Below are 20,003 nucleotides of genomic sequence, written 5' to 3'. Positions count from 1 at the left end.
TCCCTCCAGAATATGATACAGATGCAGAGTGTATATGAAACCATTGTGTCCCGTCAAATGTGCATTTTAAACAAGAGATTGTACTTTGCAGAGCATAGGACTCTTGTGCTCATCATTTTATTCCTCCTGTTCAATTATGTACGAGTTGTGGCTCACACATTATTTGTGTGTTCTCCTTAAGCACAACACTGCTGGAGCGAACTGTGAGCGATGCCTTGAAGGTTTCTACAGACCTTACGGAGTCCCTCCTGAGTCTCCCACTGGATGCATACGTGAGTAGCGTTTTCTGTGTTTGTCCTGTTGATTTATTGTTACATTAAATTGCCAGATTTTCATTTTGTACCTCTAGACATATGGACGTGGAAATTATATTAAACAAATGAGAGTAGAAATTCTTCAGATACCAGTTCACATCAGTTTCTGCAGCTGCTTTAAATGATGCAATGAAAGCATATTACGAAGATATAACTTGAACTGTATATGTCCAGGCTACAGCTGTAGCCGTTTGGGGAATTGAATGATGTCTCACCATGTATCTGCAGTATGTATGACAAACAAGCGAAGCCAAAACAATGCTATATTCAAAGAGAGGCGTCTTGTTTAAGACAGACACAAATGCCAAGCACCACTGGCACCAGTGCTTGTATTATTGCTATACTGGGCTCCACTCTTGTTTACATTACTTTAATGGTCCATGGCTTCTCCTCACCACATAAATAGCTGCCACTTGTGTTTGCACATTAGAGTAGTGGAATTAAACTGGTTTCCCTTAGCGCTTTGAAAAGTAAACCATAAAATCCACAAACTCAATTAAGTCATCTTTGCAGAGGAAGGATATTCCTTTCGGCAAAAGTCGAGTCAGTAAAGGTTCAGTAATTATTATTTGCTTCTGAGATCTCTCATTTTTTATGCTCTTTATTTGTTGAATTGTGAGCCAGTATAGTAGTTTCCAGAAAATAATGGAAAAAATGATTAGTATCAGCTTTATAATAGCTACTGTATATCCCTCAAACCCCACCCCCTCGATCCCAGTATCTCCAGTAACGAATGTTTTCTCAAAAGCCAAGAATCTTTGAGCTTTTTTTTTAAATACCTTAATCTTTGTGTGATTACCCCTCAGTCTCACTGACTGAACCGGCAAATAAATGCAGCAAATGTTTATTAAAACAATAGAATAACAAAAAAGGTTTCAAGATTAATAATGCTGTTTTCCGCTAAATGTGTGTTATGTAACTAAAACAATTAGACAACGTTTTTTAGGTGGCAGGAGTGAAAATAAGTAATCTTTAACATTTGTTGTGTTATGGTTTCTGAATGAGGAAGACAGTTTGAGAACAAAGTAGAATGTAGGCCTTTACAGGATTTCTTCTTGTGGTAACTGTCATGTTTTTCCCAGATGATGTACAGATTAATAGGCTTTCTGTTATTAAATGGCATGAAAGTGGGGAAATCATCTGAATGTTAACAACATCAGGCTTCACCCCTGGTGTGCACTGCACATTTGTCAGTAAATGTTAATTGAAAAAACAACAACATGCGACCCGACTAGCCTGCAGGTGTGACGAAAGGACTACAGCCGGCTGTGAAATGGAGTCTGGAAGGTGTATCTGCAAGCCACAATTTGCTGGAGAAAACTGTGAACGCTGTGCGGACGGATATTATTACTACCCTCAGTGCATTCGTAAGTTGTTTTTTAGTTTTTTTCTCTTAGTACATACTGAATACCCAATTCACCTTTACCTTTACCCTTACCCTTGACCCTTTGACTCATGGACAACAGAGGAAACGTTGATGAAATGATGTGTCTGTGTTTGGGAGCTCAGTGTGTACACAGTCAGGTGAAACTGAACCCAATCTTTGACGTCTGGAATCAGTTTCATGTTCACCCTTTTCTAGCCTTTTGTGTGTCAGTCAGTTTTCCCCTTGAGGGAAGTATGCCTTCGATGCAGGAGGATGTATGCACATGCTACAGTATTGACTAACATGCCAAACCTTCATCCAAACAAATAGACTCAGATATTAGACACGCTGACAAGTTTCCCAATCTTATCTTAGTCTGACTACAGACTCGGGAGTCTGCCAGGGCGTAGAGATAAGCCACCCAGCCAGATTATAGTCCTTATTAAGAACTATAAAACTATAATCTGCCCCCCCCCCAGCATATTTTTTTTTCCTTACGTCATATAAATGTGAAACGAATCGTAGAAAAATCTGACTTTCTGCATTTTATGAGCAATAGATAGATTTATTACTTGAAGTTATTATTAAAACTGGGTCTCTCATCACCAGACTGGAAGCACAGACAAACTAGCCTAAACACGCTGACACAGTCATTAGCAGGCTGTCTGGGTTTCAAGAGATTCTTCTCTGCTGTTTTGTGTCACTATAGGACATTTCTACAACTTGTGTGTGTGATACACTGGATCCAAGTCGATTTGGTTTATTGCTAGTAGAAGGCGGTGGTTCTTTACATATAGCGATCACAGTATTAAAGGAATGTTTTGGCTCTTTTTTTATTCTTTTATTCATTTGACAGGGTCAAAGCATGTTAATGAGTCAGTGTAAAACACAAGATGTAAACATGCCAGGGTTTGCAAGATTGCAAAGTTACATCCATAGTAACAAAAACAGAAACATTACACTTTAGGAAATACCCTTACTTGCTTTGTTGCCCAAAGTAAGATGAGAGGATTGATATTTCTCTCAAGAGAATGAACGAGCATATGTATCCCAACATGTTCTTTAACGATGTTTGACTCTAACTGCATTGCGTTTTCTTTGGTAGGTTTTTTTTTTAATGTGAATTTTAAATAAAAGCAATTCTCCACTGCAATGAATAAAGTTGGCACTTGGGGTTTTACTTGACTTCACAGTTTTCCATCAGTGGAGGTCTTAATTCTGTGTATTTCCTTTTCAATCAGGATATCCCGTATACCAAGCGACCACCCAATCCCCTGCAGGACCTATTGTGGGTAAGTTCAATCAACAAGACTTTGCAGTGTCTCGTACCACAATTTAGCTTGAGGGATGTCTTTAAACAATCATTACAAATGCTGTTACTGTTGATCCTCCTTATTTCTCCCTTTTCCTTTCTCTCTTTATAGGGCCCACCGCTTGCCCTCCTGGTTTTTTCGGCTCACCCAGCTGTCAGCGTGAGTGTGATTATACCTGATATGTTGTGCTGCTGTAGAAGTGTTTACACGGCTATGCTATGATTGCTTTTTTTTGCTTCTTCTCATTTGCATTCACTGTATCTAAAAAAAAAAAGAAGAAGAACAAATATCTGAAACAGTATCCTCTTGAAGAGCTTTTTTAACAGACACCTGAGTCACATTTACTTACAGGCAGCCCAGGTTGTTTAAAAGGACTTTAGAGGACCATGTAAGGCACCACTGGTTTTCGGCAGAGTTAAATGTTGAGAACAGCAGGGGTCAGTCAAGAAAGGCTTGATGTATGTAGGCCCGGCTAAAGGTCAGATAATGTTGGCCTTATAAAAACAGAGCTGGCAGTTTATTATCATTGGGTTTAATGGTACGGTTGAAATACTTGTATGATATATCTGCTACTCGGTGACAACAGAACTCTCGCAATTGTTGAGCAAAACACTCTGATGGTCCTAAATTATCATGTCCGTCAGTGGGGATTTAAGTTCAAGTGGTCGCCGTTCTTTCTGGATAGCAACAGTCAGTTGGGACTGTGAGAACTAACCAGTCTATTATTAGTTATGGCCCCTGTTCTAAATTCCCATTTCTGGTTGCCTCTAAGCTGGGAAACCCATTTTTAGAAATATGGCATTTCCATTAAAACAAAGACCTTTAGCCCCGTCTTATTTATCGGAGAATGTAGGCAAACAATAACTCCTGTGTGCTGACTGAGAAGGAATTTTATCATCAGCCTTCCAAAAGCTGATTGTAATGTTTTGGAGCTGCTTAGGGACAAAGGAAAACGGTGGCAGTCTCTTTGGTGGCTGTCCTGTCTTAGTGCCAAGTCCATTCACATACCAATACCAGGGGAAGCTTGGCAAGACGTGGGCAGCAGTGTAGCCGTACCACTGTGTGCCACAATATGAGAATAGTTCAACCGACGGAAGTATTTGTCATTCCCTGTAATTCAGCTGCTGGGCCGAGAAAAGAGCTCCGGCTCATTCACAAGCAAGCTTCAGGGTGCAATAGGGCTGCTCATTTGAATTTCTATTAGTTAGGATTTAATTTGGTTACTTTTATTGTTAAAATTAACATTTTTGTTTGTGCACAGAGTGTATATGTGACTACAGAGGGACAGCGTACGGGGTGTGCGATGCTACAGGCCGCTGCTTGTGCCGTCAGGGTGTGCAGGGGGTGCGATGCGACCGCTGTCCACCAGGATACCACTCCTTCCCAAACTGCCAGGGTGAGATTCAGTGTAACCCGTCTGAATGATTATGAAACATGACCTTTATTTTTCCCACGAGATTTTAATGTTGAATGTTTTTATGTATCTTTAAAGTATTTTAAGGAGCCCTGCAGTCCTATATAGATGAATGATCGATTATTTTGATTCTAAAGAAGAATAAGGAGTGTCTAACTGTAAAAATCTGCAATCACAGCAGCTCACAAACTCTCTATCTCTTCCTCCAGCGTGTGCCTGTGACGGGGCTGGTGTGGCTGACAGCGTGTGCAGTCCAAGTGGCCAGTGTATTTGCTTTCCCAACTATACGGGCCAGGAGTGTGATCAATGTGCACCGAACTTCTATGGATACCCCGACTGTGCTGGTGAGTGGCTTTGATCCCTCTATGCTCTCTAGTGTAACTACGACAGATACACTGATTGGGTGCATGTGATCTGACTGCTGGTGGAAAAAATGTTGCCGCTGGTTTCACTGGGCTTACTGTGGCGTCTTCTCTGTGGAACAAACATGCTCATTCTCCCACAGCATCCCCTGCTGTCATTTATTAATTTATTAATGTATTCTGCATGACACAGCCTTTTCACAGAGTAGTGGAGCATGAGAAATATATGGACTTCTTCCTTCTAGGGAATCACATTCCCAAGAATAGACAACTGGGAATCACTGAAGGAAATCACATTATGGAAAAAAAAAAACAGCAGTTTTTTTAAACCCTGTTTTCATACCAGATTCACCTAACCCCTGTGATGAGAACACTTACATTTCTTATAACTTACTTCAGCTTGTTTCCTGTCCCCAGTCTGTCAGTGTTCACCAGAAGGCTCATATGGCAGCATATGCAACCCACTGTCGGGTCAGTGTCTGTGTCTCCCAGGGGTGGTGGGTCAGCAGTGTGACCGCTGCGCCTCTGGACTCAGGTTCCCCCAGTGCTCAGGTAACCAAATCAAGAACCACCATACTTATGAATGAATGTCATATTGGGAGCATCAGTAAGACCAGTTGTATTTAATGCAGCAGGTCCAGAAATGTCCTATTGTTCAATGAATCATTTTTTCACATGTAGATAGTTCTCTCCTCATTCACTCCTAATATAAAACTATATTTGAGCCATGTTTGATAGTCCACTGCAAAGAGTAACAATACAATTTGCTGATTTACTAATGTTTTTTACTTTGTTGTGGATTCATTTTGTGCTTCCAGCCCCCATCAGTGTGTGTAACCCAGCAGGAACAGAGGTCACTGATCCTCAATCGGTATGCCACTCTCAAAAAACTTTTTTTGTCTACCAAAGTCCAACTCTGACCATGTTTTTACTAGCCTTGATAACAGCAGTGGTCACAGTCTAATTCCAGTACGGGGCCCGTTGGGTGTTGATTTACATTACCTCAACGGTGTACAACTGATAACACAGCTGTGCTGCTAAAACGTCTTCCAGCAGATTTCATAAGGAAGTGTTTTGTTCTGAAATGTAAATGCAATTACAATAAAGGAAGAGAGACTTCCTTCCGTTTTTGAAGAGGAAGAAAAACAATAAGTTTCTGGAAGATTGTCACCTCCTCTATTTTGGAACATGTGCTATGTTTGAAAGAAACCAACATTTCCAGTCATTCAGAAAACTGGTACTGTAGTTTAATATGCAGGCACTTTGAATTCAATCAATCAGATTTCAAACAAATATAGCTTTTAATAGCAGCGACCAGTTTCAACAATCCTTAGGTTCCGTATCTGTTTTTTCAGGGCTCCTGCCGCTGCCAAGCAAACGTAGAGGGAACCCTGTGTGACAGGTGTAAACCTCTCTACTGGAAACTAGCAACAGACAACTCTCGTGGCTGTATAGGTAAGTGACCGGATATCTAGAATGGAAAACTATTGACTTCATTTTATCTATGGTGTAAGAAAATACCCCCCAAAAAAAGAAAATACTTAGTTGACCCTTTGTCAGCAAAAAGTGTCCCAGTCTTATTTTAGTCTCTTGTATTAGTTCTGATCCCTGACCACATTTTTTTCCCACTGTCTTAAATCACCAGTCGCAATCTGACAAGCACTGATAGGGGTCTTGGCCCCTCTTACCCAGAGGATATGTCAACATTACCCCTGTCAACAAGGCCGGATCGGCCTTCCTGTCCCTCTAAGGGGAGCTGAGGAATAACACACAAATGCAGGCAAATTCCTGTTAATTGATTTGAGTGTGGAGCTGCAAGTGAGTCTGTGAGATCTCATGTTGGGACTTTGCAGTACCCAGTGGCACATTAAAAACAATACCTCTAGACTTCTCCAGCCCCCTACAAAAAAATTACTCTGTCCTAATCCTCTAAAAATACTTAAATTTGGGGAATAATAAGGGGGCTCCCAGTTTCCAGCCGGTGAGGGAACAGCTTCAGGCTTTGTCCCGATACTTGTTTAATGTTACAGAACAAGAATGTTGCCACTACCGCACTACCTGAAGACACAAGACAGGGGGGTAAAAAAAAGAGCTTTCAATATCCTAAGAATGCTTCTGGTTGAGTGACCGGACATTAAGGGGAAGTTTTATTCACTGTGTTGAAAGCAAGTTGTGGCCGTAAAGCTCTCTTGGAACTTTTATGTGCAGATCTCTGAAGATTGTGGGGTTTTGTGCCGTTCTGTTTCACCCATGAACGAGACAAAATCATGTAATCAGAGTCTATTCACTGTTTATCCCCCTTTATGCTTTCATAACCTCTCCCCTCTCACTCTCTGTGTGGCTCTCTCATATCTCATACCAGAGTGTCGGTGTGATGTGAAGGGGACCCTGAGTGGCGTTGGAGAGTGTGAACAGGTGGGTTTTTCATTGTTACTTGCAGTGACTGATACACATCCATTGATCACATCGTGAATCAGATTAGGTTCTTATCATACAGAGTTTTGACAGAATGGCTCAGACACAATTTTATAAAATGTAATCTGTTTGTCTCTCAATCTCCTGATTGTCTGTTTGTTTAGAAAAGTGGACAGTGTCACTGTAAGCCTAAATCATGTGGACATGCGTGTGAAACCTGTAAGGATGGATACTTCCTGCTGCAGAAAAAGAATTATTTGGGCTGTCAAGGTACGTTATCCGTCTTCACCACATCTCACTTACATAGTATTCTGTTAACTATGTTACTATAGCAAATGAATAAACATGCTGGCTGTTACCTTCAAGACTCCACCGAAGGTTTTAAATCAGGTTAACCAGAAAACCTCCAGCGGTTTAACCTATCATCTTGTTGCAGTTATATTCAGTATTGGTGTACCCATGGTGCGGTCAGTACGCTGTGACGTAACCGTTGGGGGTGGCTAGAGTTGACACACACTCCAAACTTTCAACCAGAGAAAGCAGGGAGACTAATTCAATCATGACTTTTTCTTTGCCTGATAGGTTGCCAGTGTGATGTAGGTGGTGCCATTGACACGGCGTGCGATGAGGTGTCGGGACAGTGTCGGTGTCAGAAGAATGTAGTTGGCCGTAAATGCACTGAGTAAGAAGGGGCTGTCTTGAATGGCATGATGGTACATTTCCACAGGATCCGTCAGTTCGATGTTTCCCTTTCATTGTCGTATGTAATTTATTCTGGTAGCGCAGCGCTGTGTTTCGAGAGATGGGGTGTCATTTGCATAAAGCTATCCAACTTTATGCAAATCAGGGGCATCCAGCGCGACTTGCCGCTTCTGGAAACTCCCCAAAAAACACGTTTTAGGTATCCGTTTTCGATCTAAAATGAAGACAGATTCAGCAACTACGTGGTTTATTTCATACACATTTTTCCGTTTGCAATATAAGAGAAGAGAGTTTCCAAACGAGCCGCCATGTTGGTCCGGTTTGAAATCAGGGAGCTGACAGTCCACGAGTGAAAGCAGTTGTCCAATCAGGTGTCAGCCCATCAAGCATCCAATGTTGGAAAGCAAAGCGGCCACTCCTGCCAAACCCCCTCTGTGGACGCATACTATTAGGATTCAGGCAAAATTTGAGCTTGCAATATATTCTCTTTTGCGAATACAACATATTTTTCACAAACATTTTCATGCACCTTGTTAGGCCCGCACCAAGCTACTACTTCCCCACTCTGCACCAACTGAAGTTTGAGGTCGAGGAGGGCACCACGCCAAACGCCAGACCAGTGCGCTTTGGTTATGACCCCCAAGAGTTCCCAGATTTCAGCTGGAGAGGTTATGCTGTAATGTCTCCTGCACAGGTGTGTACACATTCACGTCGGTACCTTGATAGATTTGATACACTGATGAGAGTCCTCTTATAATTTACAGTGTGGGCAGTTTATTTTTGGGACTCTCTGCCACTTCAATAACCTTATAGCTTTCTGATTTCAATCTATTCTGATGCCACTATGATTGTTTTGCTTTTACCTCTGCACTGATATTCCTGCTTCAAGCACACAACCTCCTATTATATCAGAGCTGATGTGGGATTGTGGACACCGGCTCTCTTAGAACTAACACCATCTCTCTTCAGCCGGAGGTGATCCTAACGCTTACCCTTGGCTTTCCTGGCCCTTTCCATATTGTAATGCGCTACTCCACACCCCAAAGAAAGGGGAGAGCACGAGTGAGAGCGAGGATCTTGGTGGTGGACGAAGCCGGCTCTCAGTCTTGCTGTGACTGTAAGTGAAGAGCCCGCCTTCATTTGGCTTTATGTTCCTCTCTTCGCCTTGCTTGCTGTCTGTCGATTAACCCGCTCTGTTTGCTGGAGTTCGCTGCCCACCTGACATGATTTTTAACCTTTCTCACAACATTATACACTCATCGCTACTCAAACCAAGGCGGTCAGCTATGTGTCACTCTCGTCCCTGCAGAGTGAAGTCAGGGTAACAGTGCATGTTGACCGAAAAGATGAGAAACAGCACTTATTCCATGTGGTTCTGCGGTTCACTAACCCGAGCAGCACCAGTGTGACCGGTAGCATCAAGGCTACCAATAACAGAGGCACCGCAGGTGAGGCTGCCTCAGCCCTTACATTTCATGTTCATTTCATATCATCGAATCTAACTCATCATTGATGAAATACAATAAACAACCCATCTCCTGTATGCCATTCATACGTAAGCCGGTGCGTGATGTGTCCTATGCTGATGATGTTCCCCCCTGTCATCTGTGAATGTGTCACAATACAGACATTTCTGCCTGCTTTTCTTCAGGGTCAGATCAGAGTAAGGAAGTGATATTCCCTAGGAGTCCCTCCCCATCCTTCCTCACTGTTCCAGGAGAGGGCTTCGCTGAGCCCTTTGCGTTGACCCCTGGGACATGGGTCATTCACATCAGGGCAGAGGGGGTTCTGCTGGTGAGTTCATGATGAAGACAACAATGTAGAAATGAACTGGAGTCTTACACTTTGTTCATTTGTTCGTTGTAAACACTAAAGTTTATTACACTTTGTCACTCCAGGACTATTTAGTGCTGCTGCCCCAGGATTACTATGGGGCACCTTTGCTGCAGGAGAAGATCACCCAGCCCTGCACATACTTACCCACTGCAAACAAGGATGCAAAGTAAGTCTTTAACTTTCTCTTCAGTAATTCTGAGCCATGTCTCTATTTCATATTCACTAATGCATGACTGCATGACGTGGGTCGGTTTTGTTTTTACAGCCATCCATATACTGCACACACACACAGCTCAAGTTTACAGTTATTGGCTTGGTTTCTTTACATAACATCATACATAACATTATAGATCCTAAGTCTATAATGTCAAATATGAGGGGTTAGCTTGTACAGGTGTTTTTATGGCTATAATAAATCATAATATACAGATGTTTTGCAAACGCCTAAGGAGAGAAATTACCTCATTTTTCAGTACTATGCACTACATTAGCAGAAAACATACAAAATGGATAGCAATCAAAAATGCCTTGCATTAACATGTACACAAAGCAATGTTCTAATGATGTGTGAGACTTGACTTCCACATCAACTAAAACAGGATGGTCATGTAATCATCACTCATTATTCTTGCTGACTCTGCCTCTGCCTGTGTGTGTGTGTCTCTGTCTCAGTTGTCTGTTGTATAAGCATGTGGCCATGGATGGCTTCAGCTCTGCACTGGGCTCACAAGGAAAACTCACCAGCCGCAGCGGGCGCAGGAGGAGGCAGGCTCGTGTGCGCCGGCCCACCCCAGATCACCCTGAGATGGCCGCTCTCAATGGCAGACAGGTAGAAGGCCGGGATACGGAGCTTTAACCCGTTACTACTGCATTCAGAGTTTGGTTTCAATATGGTACCTTAAATCATGAGTAGGCTGAACCCAAAGCTATAAAATAGACGTTTGGCAGGTTCTTATCTGCTGTTTCAAAGTGCAGAATAAAAGCAGATGATTGGGCTTTTGGCATCGGGACTGTGGAACTACTTCAAAATTAGCTAAGGCAAAATCCTTTATATCACTAGTGGAACATTCTTTTGTAATCTTTTACTAATTGCTTTTATACCTCCCTAAAGTAGTTTTTATCGGAGTTCCTTAACATAAACCAGAATTACTTTGTATGATCTGTGTCCTGTAGTCGCAGCTCCAACTCAGTCTGCGTGTGCCTCGTCCTGGCCCATACGCTCTCGTCCTGGAGTACGCCAGCGAGGTGGACGCTGTCCAGAATGTCAACATCGTCATCAGTGACCTATCAGGTGGCCAGATCCCAGCCAGGGCCAACATTTACAGTTGTGCCTTCAGGTGAGTCTGTTTTTGCATTTGTTGCTTCAGCTTCTCAAAACGTCGTTACAATGGGATAAAAGTTGTTCAGCTGTTGTGTGTCTTTAACCCCCTGCAGCTTCTTGTGCCGGAGTGTGGCAGTGGACAGCAGTAATACGGTGACAATGTTGCAGCTCGCTCACAAGACAGAGATTCTTCTGCAAACTTCCACTACATCGTTCCTGCTGGTGAGGGAAATGTTTCCACAATTTATAATAGCTCAGTATCTAGACAGCAGTTTAAAACACATTTGTTTCTTTCCGTAGTATAAAGTTTATGCAGTCCCTGCAGAAGAGTTCTCCACTGACTATGTAGACCCAAAAGTACTGTGTGTCTCCACTAATGGCCGCTTCACTGAGGACAGGTAAGTCACATTGAATAAACCCCATTAACATTAATCACACAGAAACCTTTTTCAACAGCCATTAATGTAAGCTGTAATTTAGGAGATATGCTACAAGATCAGACCTCCGTGTTGTGTTGCTGTTTTGGATTATGGAGACACACATCTGTTTTTCAGGTGTGATGGCACACAGTCCTCCAGCTGCGTAAGGTCATTTACCTGAGGCTGAACTTTAGGTCAAACCCTCTCTTTCTCTCTGTCACACTAAATTTACTGACTGCGTTACAGCTTCACAGCTGTCAATTTGCAGTCCTGTCATTTACTTTGTATTTAACCCTGAACGGTGTAGAAAAAAGCCTTTGAAAAAGGGAAAAGACATATGTCACAAAAAAACTAATTATGGGAATTGATTTGAAAGCAAAAGTAAATATCTTTCCTAAGCTTAAGATAACATACACATATGCATGCTTGAAAAAAACTGGATGCAATGACGTGTTATGTCCATGCCTTTAAAATGTGTTTGTTTGCTGTTGTCTTTGAGTGGTTCTATGTTAATTCACGGGTTATTCAAGTAGTTTGTGACACATTTCCAAATTCACAAAACATCGCTTCCATACTTACAGAATATTAAATATCTTCTGGAAAGCAGAGAGTAAAAGTTGGAAACATTTTGACATGTTAGTGTACCAAAGCTTTCCTCGGACACGTGTGTATGTTTAGTGTATGATGTCAGGATGACTGCACATTGATGAGAGAGAGTTGGATAACCAGAGGATTTAGAGATTTAAAAAAGGATTATTGGAGATAAATATTGTTTTATTGGTCACTGATCCCTCTCCGAACCATAGTGACATTATTCTGCTACAATAACACCTGCTAAACACTATCAACAGACTTCAAATCACAACGTATTGTTGCTGTTTACTGTTTCCAGTCGGCACTGCGTTCTGAGGCAATTTGACAAGCCGACCTCAGCCTGGATTTTATATGCTGCCCGTGATGGACAGCTATCTTCGCAACCAGCTGTTTCTCCTCAACGCGGAGAGAATGAGGATTGGAGACGGAGACGACAGATCGGGGTGTTCCCCGTCCGTGAACCTCAGAGTGATGGGATACTGCTTAAATTCCCTCAGGTCAAAACCTTGTTGAATAATTTGAGCTTTTGTGGACTTTTAACCTGCTGCTGGGAGTTGGAGACATTCAATGAGCAACATCTGCCCTGATATTAATTTTCAATTTCACGACGACTGTTTGACGCTTAAGCTTCCTCCGTGTTTTTTTTCTAGACGGAGATCAATTTCACTCCGAAGGTGCCCCTCCCGGGCACATATGTGGTTGTGGTCCATTATCACCAGCCTGAACATACCTCGTTCCCCGTTGAGGTCCAAGTGGACGCAGGGCGTGAGTGGAAGGGTGAGTGCGTTAGAATAAGTGGTAGGCTGATGACCGTTAAATTAAATTAAATGTAAGAGTTTATTGGCTCCCAGTGGTCATAAGTGTGGTTACTCAGGCAGTGAGTGGGAAAGCTTTTGCAGTGAGAGGGGATTCCTCCTTTAAGAGCCGATTAAGTCCCTGTGTTCACGACAAGATGATCAAAGGCCGTGGACACACTTCCCTATATGGATTTGGTGTTGAGACGGATTATTGTGCAGCATGCTTGCGATTCTTCCTCTTTCTCTACGCAACTTCAACTCTGCTTTTCTCTTACAGGTTCAATAAATGCATCCTTCTGCCCCGCCGTCTCAGGCTGCAGGGAGGTTGTGATCGCTGATGGGCGCATTGCCTTCGACTTTGACCAGAATTCTTGGCCCAGCATCTCTCTGATCGTGCCACCTAAGAAGACACTTATTCTGGTCTGTGGTCAAGTCTAACACTGTCCAAATTATGTTTAGCCACTACGTTAAATGACAACTCAATTGTAGACAAATTTAAAAAAAATGTTAGAGATACTTCCGTGTAAAGTCAGCATGTCTTGTGAGTCGGTCTGTGTTTTGTACTGTAGTTGTTCAGACTACTTGGCATACTGAGGTCCTCCCTCCTCAGTGTTATGCCATATCCCCAACAACAACAATGAAGGGACTGTATTCCACCTGGCAGCCGCACACAGTTTTCTAAAAGCTAAAAGCTAAGCTCCCAACCTCTGTTGGGCAGGAGCTGGTTGGGCTCTGCTTGCCTGTTGTTCACTCGCATTACTTTCCCTTCTTCTGAGAAAATGAAGCAGAAAAAGATGTGGCTAAAACAATTGAAAACCTCCTATATCTGTTTATCTCTCTGCATCATACTGATGTGAATATAATGAGAAAAAAAAAAAAACAAACTGGAAGTTTCTGGTGAGATTGTGTGATTTTATCATTTCTAATGCTTTGTGTCTTTTGTGTAGGATTATATCTTGTTGGTTCCCGATAGCAGTTACACCCCTGAACTTCTGAAAGAGAAGCCGCTGGATAAATCTGCAGATTTCATACAGCAGTGTAGAGGAGAAGGGTTCTATATTGAGTGAGTATCCACCACGTCTGTAAAACAAGCTGGACTCCAATCCATTTCAAATGGCACTTTAAAGCTCTTCTCTCTTAAAATGTGGGTTATATTGATGCTTTGTTTGATTTTTTGTGTGCAACAATGTATTTATTCACCAGTTTTACAACAATGAACGGCACAGTAAAAGTTTTGGGAAATGGTGCCCTCTGGCTGCGATAGTGGAGTATACAATCACATCTGTATTTGAAAGAACTCCTATTATTTTCCTGTCCCATCAGCCAGAGAACCTCTCCCCAGTTCTGCAGAGACTCTGCCCGCTCTCTTGTAGCAGCCTATAACAACGGAGCACTGCCTTGCAACTGTGACAAGTCCGGCTCTACCGGGACCACTTGTGAGCCAGTTGGAGGACAGTGTCCCTGCAGGCAGCATGTCATCGGTCGACAGTGCACAAATTGTGCCACAGGATACTACGGCTTCCCCTACTGCAGACGTGAGTGAACGTTTGCTTCTGACTTGCGCTGGTTAGAATGTGAGGACCATACTTAGTTTAAAATACATTTAACAAATACCCTCTATCCCTCCTGCAGCATGTAAATGTGGCCGCCGACTGTGTGACGAGGTGACAGGACGCTGCATCTGCCCTCCTCAGACAGTCAAACCTGCCTGCGATGTGTGCCAGGGTCAGACTTTCAGCTATCACCCATTGCTGGGCTGCGAGGGCTGTGAATGCTCTCCAAATGGCATCAAAGCCAACGCAGGGCTTGACTGTGACCTCATCACCGGACAGTGCAGGCAAGTGGAGACCTACGAAACTTCAAGGCTGCGCACTTATTGAATTTGGATGCTAGTGCTTCATAGTAAGAATATTAAATTAAACAGTGTTCTATACATTATGACAGTTTGTGTATTAAACCAAAGATAAAGGATGTAAAAACATGTATTGCCATGTTACAGAAATTTTTCGTGACTGAAATCCAAAAGGTTCTTGACATAGAAATAAAAAATCTGATTTGACAAGAGAGTTTAACAACTTCAAAGACCAGTCAGTAAGAATATGTTTAAGCCACACTTTGGAGGAGCATATATATACAGTATATAAAAAAGAAAAAAAGAAATCTTGACACTTTTTCCATATTACTATAAAACACAATAAAAACCTATGTTTCTGTTTTCTATTCATGTTTCTTTAATGTTAACTATGGATTTGCTGTCGTCTACTGGACAGTTGAGTTGTCACTTAATGATATTTGTGGTATCATCATATATAATTTCTTTATTCCCCTTAATTGTATGCTTGTATAATTTCCTCTGTAATTTACAGAATTTATGAAACAGCTGCACAAAGAATGGTTGTCCTTTGCCAATACATTTTCTCTTTCTTGTACTTTAGTGCTGTGAAAAAGGCTGGAATGTGAGGCCTGTAGCCTCGAACAGAAAGTTAAACATGACACCAAGCTGCTTAAAGTGATTAATGAGGGGATGAGTTTACAGTCCGGTCATGTTGATTGTCTTTTCTGTCATGTATGTATTCAGTTTCAAAATCAGCTCCACCACTCAGTGGATGTCTCTGTTCACAAAGAAACAGTGGAAAGTGTGAACAAATAGCAGCATAAACCTACATTCTGTACACAACATTTGATATTACTGTATTTTCCTTTCTCAGTTGTATTCGTAAATGTAGTTTGTTCTGTACTTTGATAAATGCATGAGCCACATATGACATCCAGAATTTGTCTAAAGATAATGTGCCTGTGTATGTTTCTGTAGTTGCAAGCCTAGGATTGGTGGCCGGCAGTGTGATCGCTGTGCTGCAGGTTATTATCGCTTCCCTGACTGCGTACCTTGCAGCTGTAACCGTGGCGGCGTCACAGCCGACATCTGCCACCCAGACACAGGGAGGTGTCTCTGCAAGGTGAGTTCATTTCAGCACCTTGCTGATTTTAAAAACTCCCTCTGGCTCATTTTTGTTTATTTATCTTTCCCTTGCTTTCTCTTTCTTTCTCTCTATTATTACTGCCATGTTTGTAGAGAAATGTTGCTGGCGTCAAGTGTGATACCTGTCGGGAAGGTTCCTTCTATTTTGACCCCTCCAACCCTCACGGCTGTACCAGCTGCTTCTGCTTCGGAGCGACTGACCAGTGTCAGAGCTCCACCAAACGCAGGGGGAAGGTGTGTTTGCTTTTCGTGCCCCTGCATGTCTATGAATGCCTTTGGAAATGTTTCGCCTGCAGAGCTTTCTGGCTGATAGCAGTTATGTGGTAAACTTTTGCTGTTGTTCAGGAAAAGGGCCTGCAATTGCATAGTGGTGATTTCATTGGATTCTGGGTACATTCTTTGGCTCACAGTCGTATGTTTGTTTGTAATATTATGTGTCTTCAAGTCAAAAGCCCATGGAGTCTGTTATCACTCGTGTATTGTGAATACAGTACAGTTTAAGGATCTTTCACTTTAACCAACAAATGGTTCCCTGCTATAAGTTTGTTGAGATGCAGGCCTGGCGTTTGGAAAGCCCCGATCAGGAGGAGGTTACCTCTGTGCTGAACACAGCCAGTAACACAGTGGTAGCAGACATCCAGGAGCTTCCTCCAACAGTTCAGACTCTACTTTGGGTGGCACCATCGTCCTACCTGGGAGACAGGGTGAGTCATTGAGGGGAGAGAACGCCATGAGAGGAATTTGTGTCAATAAATGTTTACTAATGTTAAGATATGGAAACAGAGTAATAGCTTTATGGTTTTAAAAAGATAAATAAAGAAAGAATTGTTTTTTTTTTTGGGTCTTATCTTTGTCCGTGACCGTGTCCCCCATTTTACTCATTAAACATTCAAATATGACAATGCAGTAATTTAGCTACGATGCCATTTAAAATATGTTATTTAAATGACTCATCTGGAAGGGAAAGTTATGAAATAATAAAATGTCTGTACTATCTGACTTACCATTGTTGCATGTGAACCCAGTTTTTCAGCCCACCCTCACCTTCCTGTTTTCCCCCTTCTATCTAGTTTTGGTTCAGATAATTCAGATAAGCAGTTTTTTTGGCCTCATCTTATTTTTCTTTTATGGACCATCAAATCTTAATAATTAGATTAATAGATAAATGACTATCATGTCAGATAGAAATGATGGCCTCAACTATTACTTTTTAGTTATGAAATAAGACCCACGTTTTCCTTGGAGCTAACTTCTGTGCTTCAGTGGTCTTTGCAGCCTTTTTAGATAAGCTGACAGATATTTGGGCTTTTCCCTTCTCTCGTAGGTTTCGTCTTATGGTGGTTTCCTCACCTATCAGTCCAAATCCTTTGGAATTCCCAGTGAGGGGATGACTCTCATGGACAGAAGACCTGATGTCGTGCTGACTGTGTGTAGTGCTACTTGTTTCTTCACGCTTAGACCTCACCTTTTTTTTTTTTTTATCAGTGGGAGAAACACAGCGTATTTATTCATCATGTTATTTTCCCCCTAGGGTCAGGATATGACCCTGATCCACATGGCTCCACAAGTCCCACTTCCAGACAAGGTGTATCAGGGCAGAGTCCAGCTCTTAGAGGTAAAGTACAAACCAGTTCCTCTTTTTTCACTTAAAGCCCTACTACGCCGTGATTTTAAATAAACCACATGATATGAAAGTGTTGGAAGAGGATGAACCGCACGCTGTTGATTTCTTTTTTTTATCTAAGAGCCAGTTACGATGAGGTCATTCAAACCAATTAGTTGATTCCTTGGGAATCTATTTATTAGATTATAAGATATGTTTGTGTTATGTAGATTTTGACAGCAAAGCAAGTCTTTGAATGACAAACACAGGACGGATTCATCTTCTGGGGAGTGTTAGGAGTTCGATTTTTGACATATGTGAAATTTAATCCTGATAATAGTGCCGGAGGAAAGGTCACCAAAGCCATTAAAGTTCATCCTCAGAGGACCACGAATACAGATTTCTCAGCATTAGTCTCAAAATAACTGATCTGTTGTCTGCAGGGAAACTGGCGCCATGCTGTCACCAACAGGCCGGTCTCCAGAGAGGAACTGATGATGGTCCTAGCCGGTCTGGTTGGCTTGAGGATCCGAGCCTTGTACTTTACTCAGAGCCAGCGACTCAGCTTAGGAGAGGTGGGCCTGGAGGGGGTGACTAACACGGGGACTGGTGGTCCTGGAAACACTGTGGAAGATTGTTCCTGCCCCCCTCAGACCACCGGAGACTCCTGTGAGGTGAGGAGTTTAAAGCCCATTGAATATCCTTCTCTACTGCTTTGTCTTTATTCTTCCTTGAATAAAATAAGGTGTAAAGGTGTGTAGGAAAATGTGAGAAGGTTTTAAGATCATTCAATTACAACCTCTTTTTTCAAATCAAATAATAGTCTTTACTGAACCTGATGAATCTCAAACACAACAGCTATGAAATTTAAGCAATAAACAAGGGTAGCATCGTTAAAATCTTTGCATGTTAAGCTGTGGTTGCACTTGTCTTTTCTATGATACTACTATGGTATTTAGTGGTCAAACAGATAAACAATATAAGTTACTTGTTATTTAACCCTACTTGTTGTTTTTTATTGAAGAATAGCAGTTTACAAAGTTCCTGTCATTCACTCAAGCACAGTTTCCCGTAAATTCTTCACAATAAGAATGTGAAGATGATGTGAGACCTGAGTTAAATCATTAATTGTCCGGATTGTGCCCACATGCTGTCCACACCTCACTGAGATCCGAACTCAATGCGAGCCAGATCCAATCTCGTCACCTTGGCCTTAGTGAACCCTGTCTTGTGTGTCGACAAACATTGGAAGGAATCTGGCTTCATTGACTCTTCCTCAATGAAAAAAAACAAAACTTCTATACTCAAAAATAGTATTTTCTACACCTGAAATACATGCTGTAAAGTGTGTAGATGAACTACGTATGATGGGGAGATTTGGCAGGTCTGAGAAGCAGTGGAGACAACAAGCAGGGTGGAGCAAGGTGTTGATTTGAAATTCCCTTCCGTCATCTTTGAGGAGCTGGACCTCCTCCATATATTTTTAAGGGTGTTCTGACACGCCTGAACCACGTTCCACACCCTTTTCCTACAGGAAAAATTCATCAGAGGGGCAGCTTTGGATGTAATGCACCGGAAAATACCAGCCGGAGAGCTTCACAGTCAAATTGTGTCGCCCCGGGCTGGATATGATGCACAGTCACGCAGACATTATATTAGTGATTATACAGCTATAATCACTGGCATGGCTACGGCTCACAGACACGTAGTGCAAACAACCATGATGTAGTTGCCAAGGAAGAGCTTTACTTGAATTGTTTTTATCCTGGGAATGGTGCTGACTTGAATGAGTGTGTCTGTGCTCCTCAGATCTGATTTGTATACACATGATTGCAGCAGTTTTGCCCATGGTGGCTAATTAAAAAGGAGAATGGAGCAACCGCTAATTTAAAGGGAGATTTTCACGAAACGTAGAGCATTAATTATTGGAGAGAAACATTAATACCAAGAAATGTTTTTGTGAAATGGAAGGTTGCCTTTGCCACAGCTGTGGTTACCTTTCCTGTGTTTACTTGAGCACCAGTCTGATCGGGAGTGTTTAAAGGAAGTTGATTATCTGTGCCCAGAGGCGGTATGACAAGGGCGCCTCACCTTGACACATGGGGTGCGGCCGTTGGCAACACATTGTTAATCATAAATCTGAGTGCGCCAACAGTATGCGTGTGTGTGTGTGTCGGTGCACCCGGCACACCTAGTTGTGTTTGAGGAGCGTGATTCAGGTGTGAGTTTGTTGTCTGCATTGTCTGAGGATGTCTGACTTTCCTCTCAGTCACATATGTTTGCATAAACACCGTTATAAACCACACGCACGCACACAAAAATAGAATCTTAATACATGTTTTACTTGCTTCTTCTAGTAGAGGCTTTATCACCACACCCTTGCAGCTTTAAGTAAACACAGAAGCATTTTTAATATTGCCATTTTCCTTTTCTCTATTCAGAAATGCTGTGGATATTCCTATATTAGCTGTTTGCGCAGGCTTGTGCGTGCACCAACATGATTATAAATATTTCTCGAGCTGTGTGTGTGTGTGTGTGTGTGTGTGTGTGTGTGTGTGTGTGTGTGT

At 42.2% G+C, this 20,003-nt stretch overlaps 1 protein-coding gene across 3 annotated transcripts in view; it reads left to right on the top strand.

Moving 5' to 3' along the window:
* The window catches only part of LOC116387415 (laminin subunit alpha-3-like), a 52,273-nt gene that overhangs the window by 14,887 nt on the left and 17,383 nt on the right, over nt 1–20,003 (top strand). For 2 of the 3 annotated variants that reach the window (XM_031854461.1, XM_031854463.1), the window contains exons 9-40: nt 182–272; nt 1,550–1,681; nt 2,922–2,972; nt 3,105–3,152; nt 4,255–4,389; nt 4,617–4,751; nt 5,187–5,321; nt 5,588–5,640; nt 6,125–6,224; nt 7,132–7,184; nt 7,349–7,454; nt 7,767–7,866; nt 8,424–8,580; nt 8,856–9,003; nt 9,538–9,680; nt 9,785–9,888; nt 10,395–10,551; nt 10,896–11,059; nt 11,157–11,265; nt 11,344–11,441; nt 12,355–12,553; nt 12,707–12,833; nt 13,131–13,273; nt 13,801–13,916; nt 14,177–14,388; nt 14,486–14,690; nt 15,666–15,810; nt 15,927–16,067; nt 16,376–16,537; nt 17,158–17,259; nt 17,365–17,448; nt 17,880–18,110. In XM_031854461.1, coding sequence (XP_031710321.1) covers nt 182–272; nt 1,550–1,681; nt 2,922–2,972; nt 3,105–3,152; nt 4,255–4,389; nt 4,617–4,751; nt 5,187–5,321; nt 5,588–5,640; nt 6,125–6,224; nt 7,132–7,184; nt 7,349–7,454; nt 7,767–7,866; nt 8,424–8,580; nt 8,856–9,003; nt 9,538–9,680; nt 9,785–9,888; nt 10,395–10,551; nt 10,896–11,059; nt 11,157–11,265; nt 11,344–11,441; nt 12,355–12,553; nt 12,707–12,833; nt 13,131–13,273; nt 13,801–13,916; nt 14,177–14,388; nt 14,486–14,690; nt 15,666–15,810; nt 15,927–16,067; nt 16,376–16,537; nt 17,158–17,259; nt 17,365–17,448; nt 17,880–18,110 — 4,086 coding nt within the window. Of the gene's footprint in view, nt 1–181; nt 273–1,549; nt 1,682–2,921; nt 2,973–3,104; nt 3,153–4,254; nt 4,390–4,616; nt 4,752–5,186; nt 5,322–5,587; nt 5,641–6,124; nt 6,225–7,131; nt 7,185–7,348; nt 7,455–7,766; nt 7,867–8,423; nt 8,581–8,855; nt 9,004–9,195; nt 9,335–9,537; nt 9,681–9,784; nt 9,889–10,394; nt 10,552–10,895; nt 11,060–11,156; nt 11,266–11,343; nt 11,442–12,354; nt 12,554–12,706; nt 12,834–13,130; nt 13,274–13,800; nt 13,917–14,176; nt 14,389–14,485; nt 14,691–15,665; nt 15,811–15,926; nt 16,068–16,375; nt 16,538–17,157; nt 17,260–17,364; nt 17,449–17,879; nt 18,111–20,003 lie in introns of all 3 variants that reach the window. The other variant, XM_031854462.1, reaches the window with a different exon arrangement.

Source organism: Anarrhichthys ocellatus, unplaced genomic scaffold, assembly GCF_004355925.1.
Source record: "Anarrhichthys ocellatus isolate YVR2014 unplaced genomic scaffold, GSC_Weel_1.0 scaffold15, whole genome shotgun sequence".
Taxonomy (NCBI): Eukaryota; Metazoa; Chordata; class Actinopteri; order Perciformes; family Anarhichadidae; genus Anarrhichthys; species Anarrhichthys ocellatus.
This window is presented reverse-complemented; position numbering and strand designations above follow the sequence as displayed.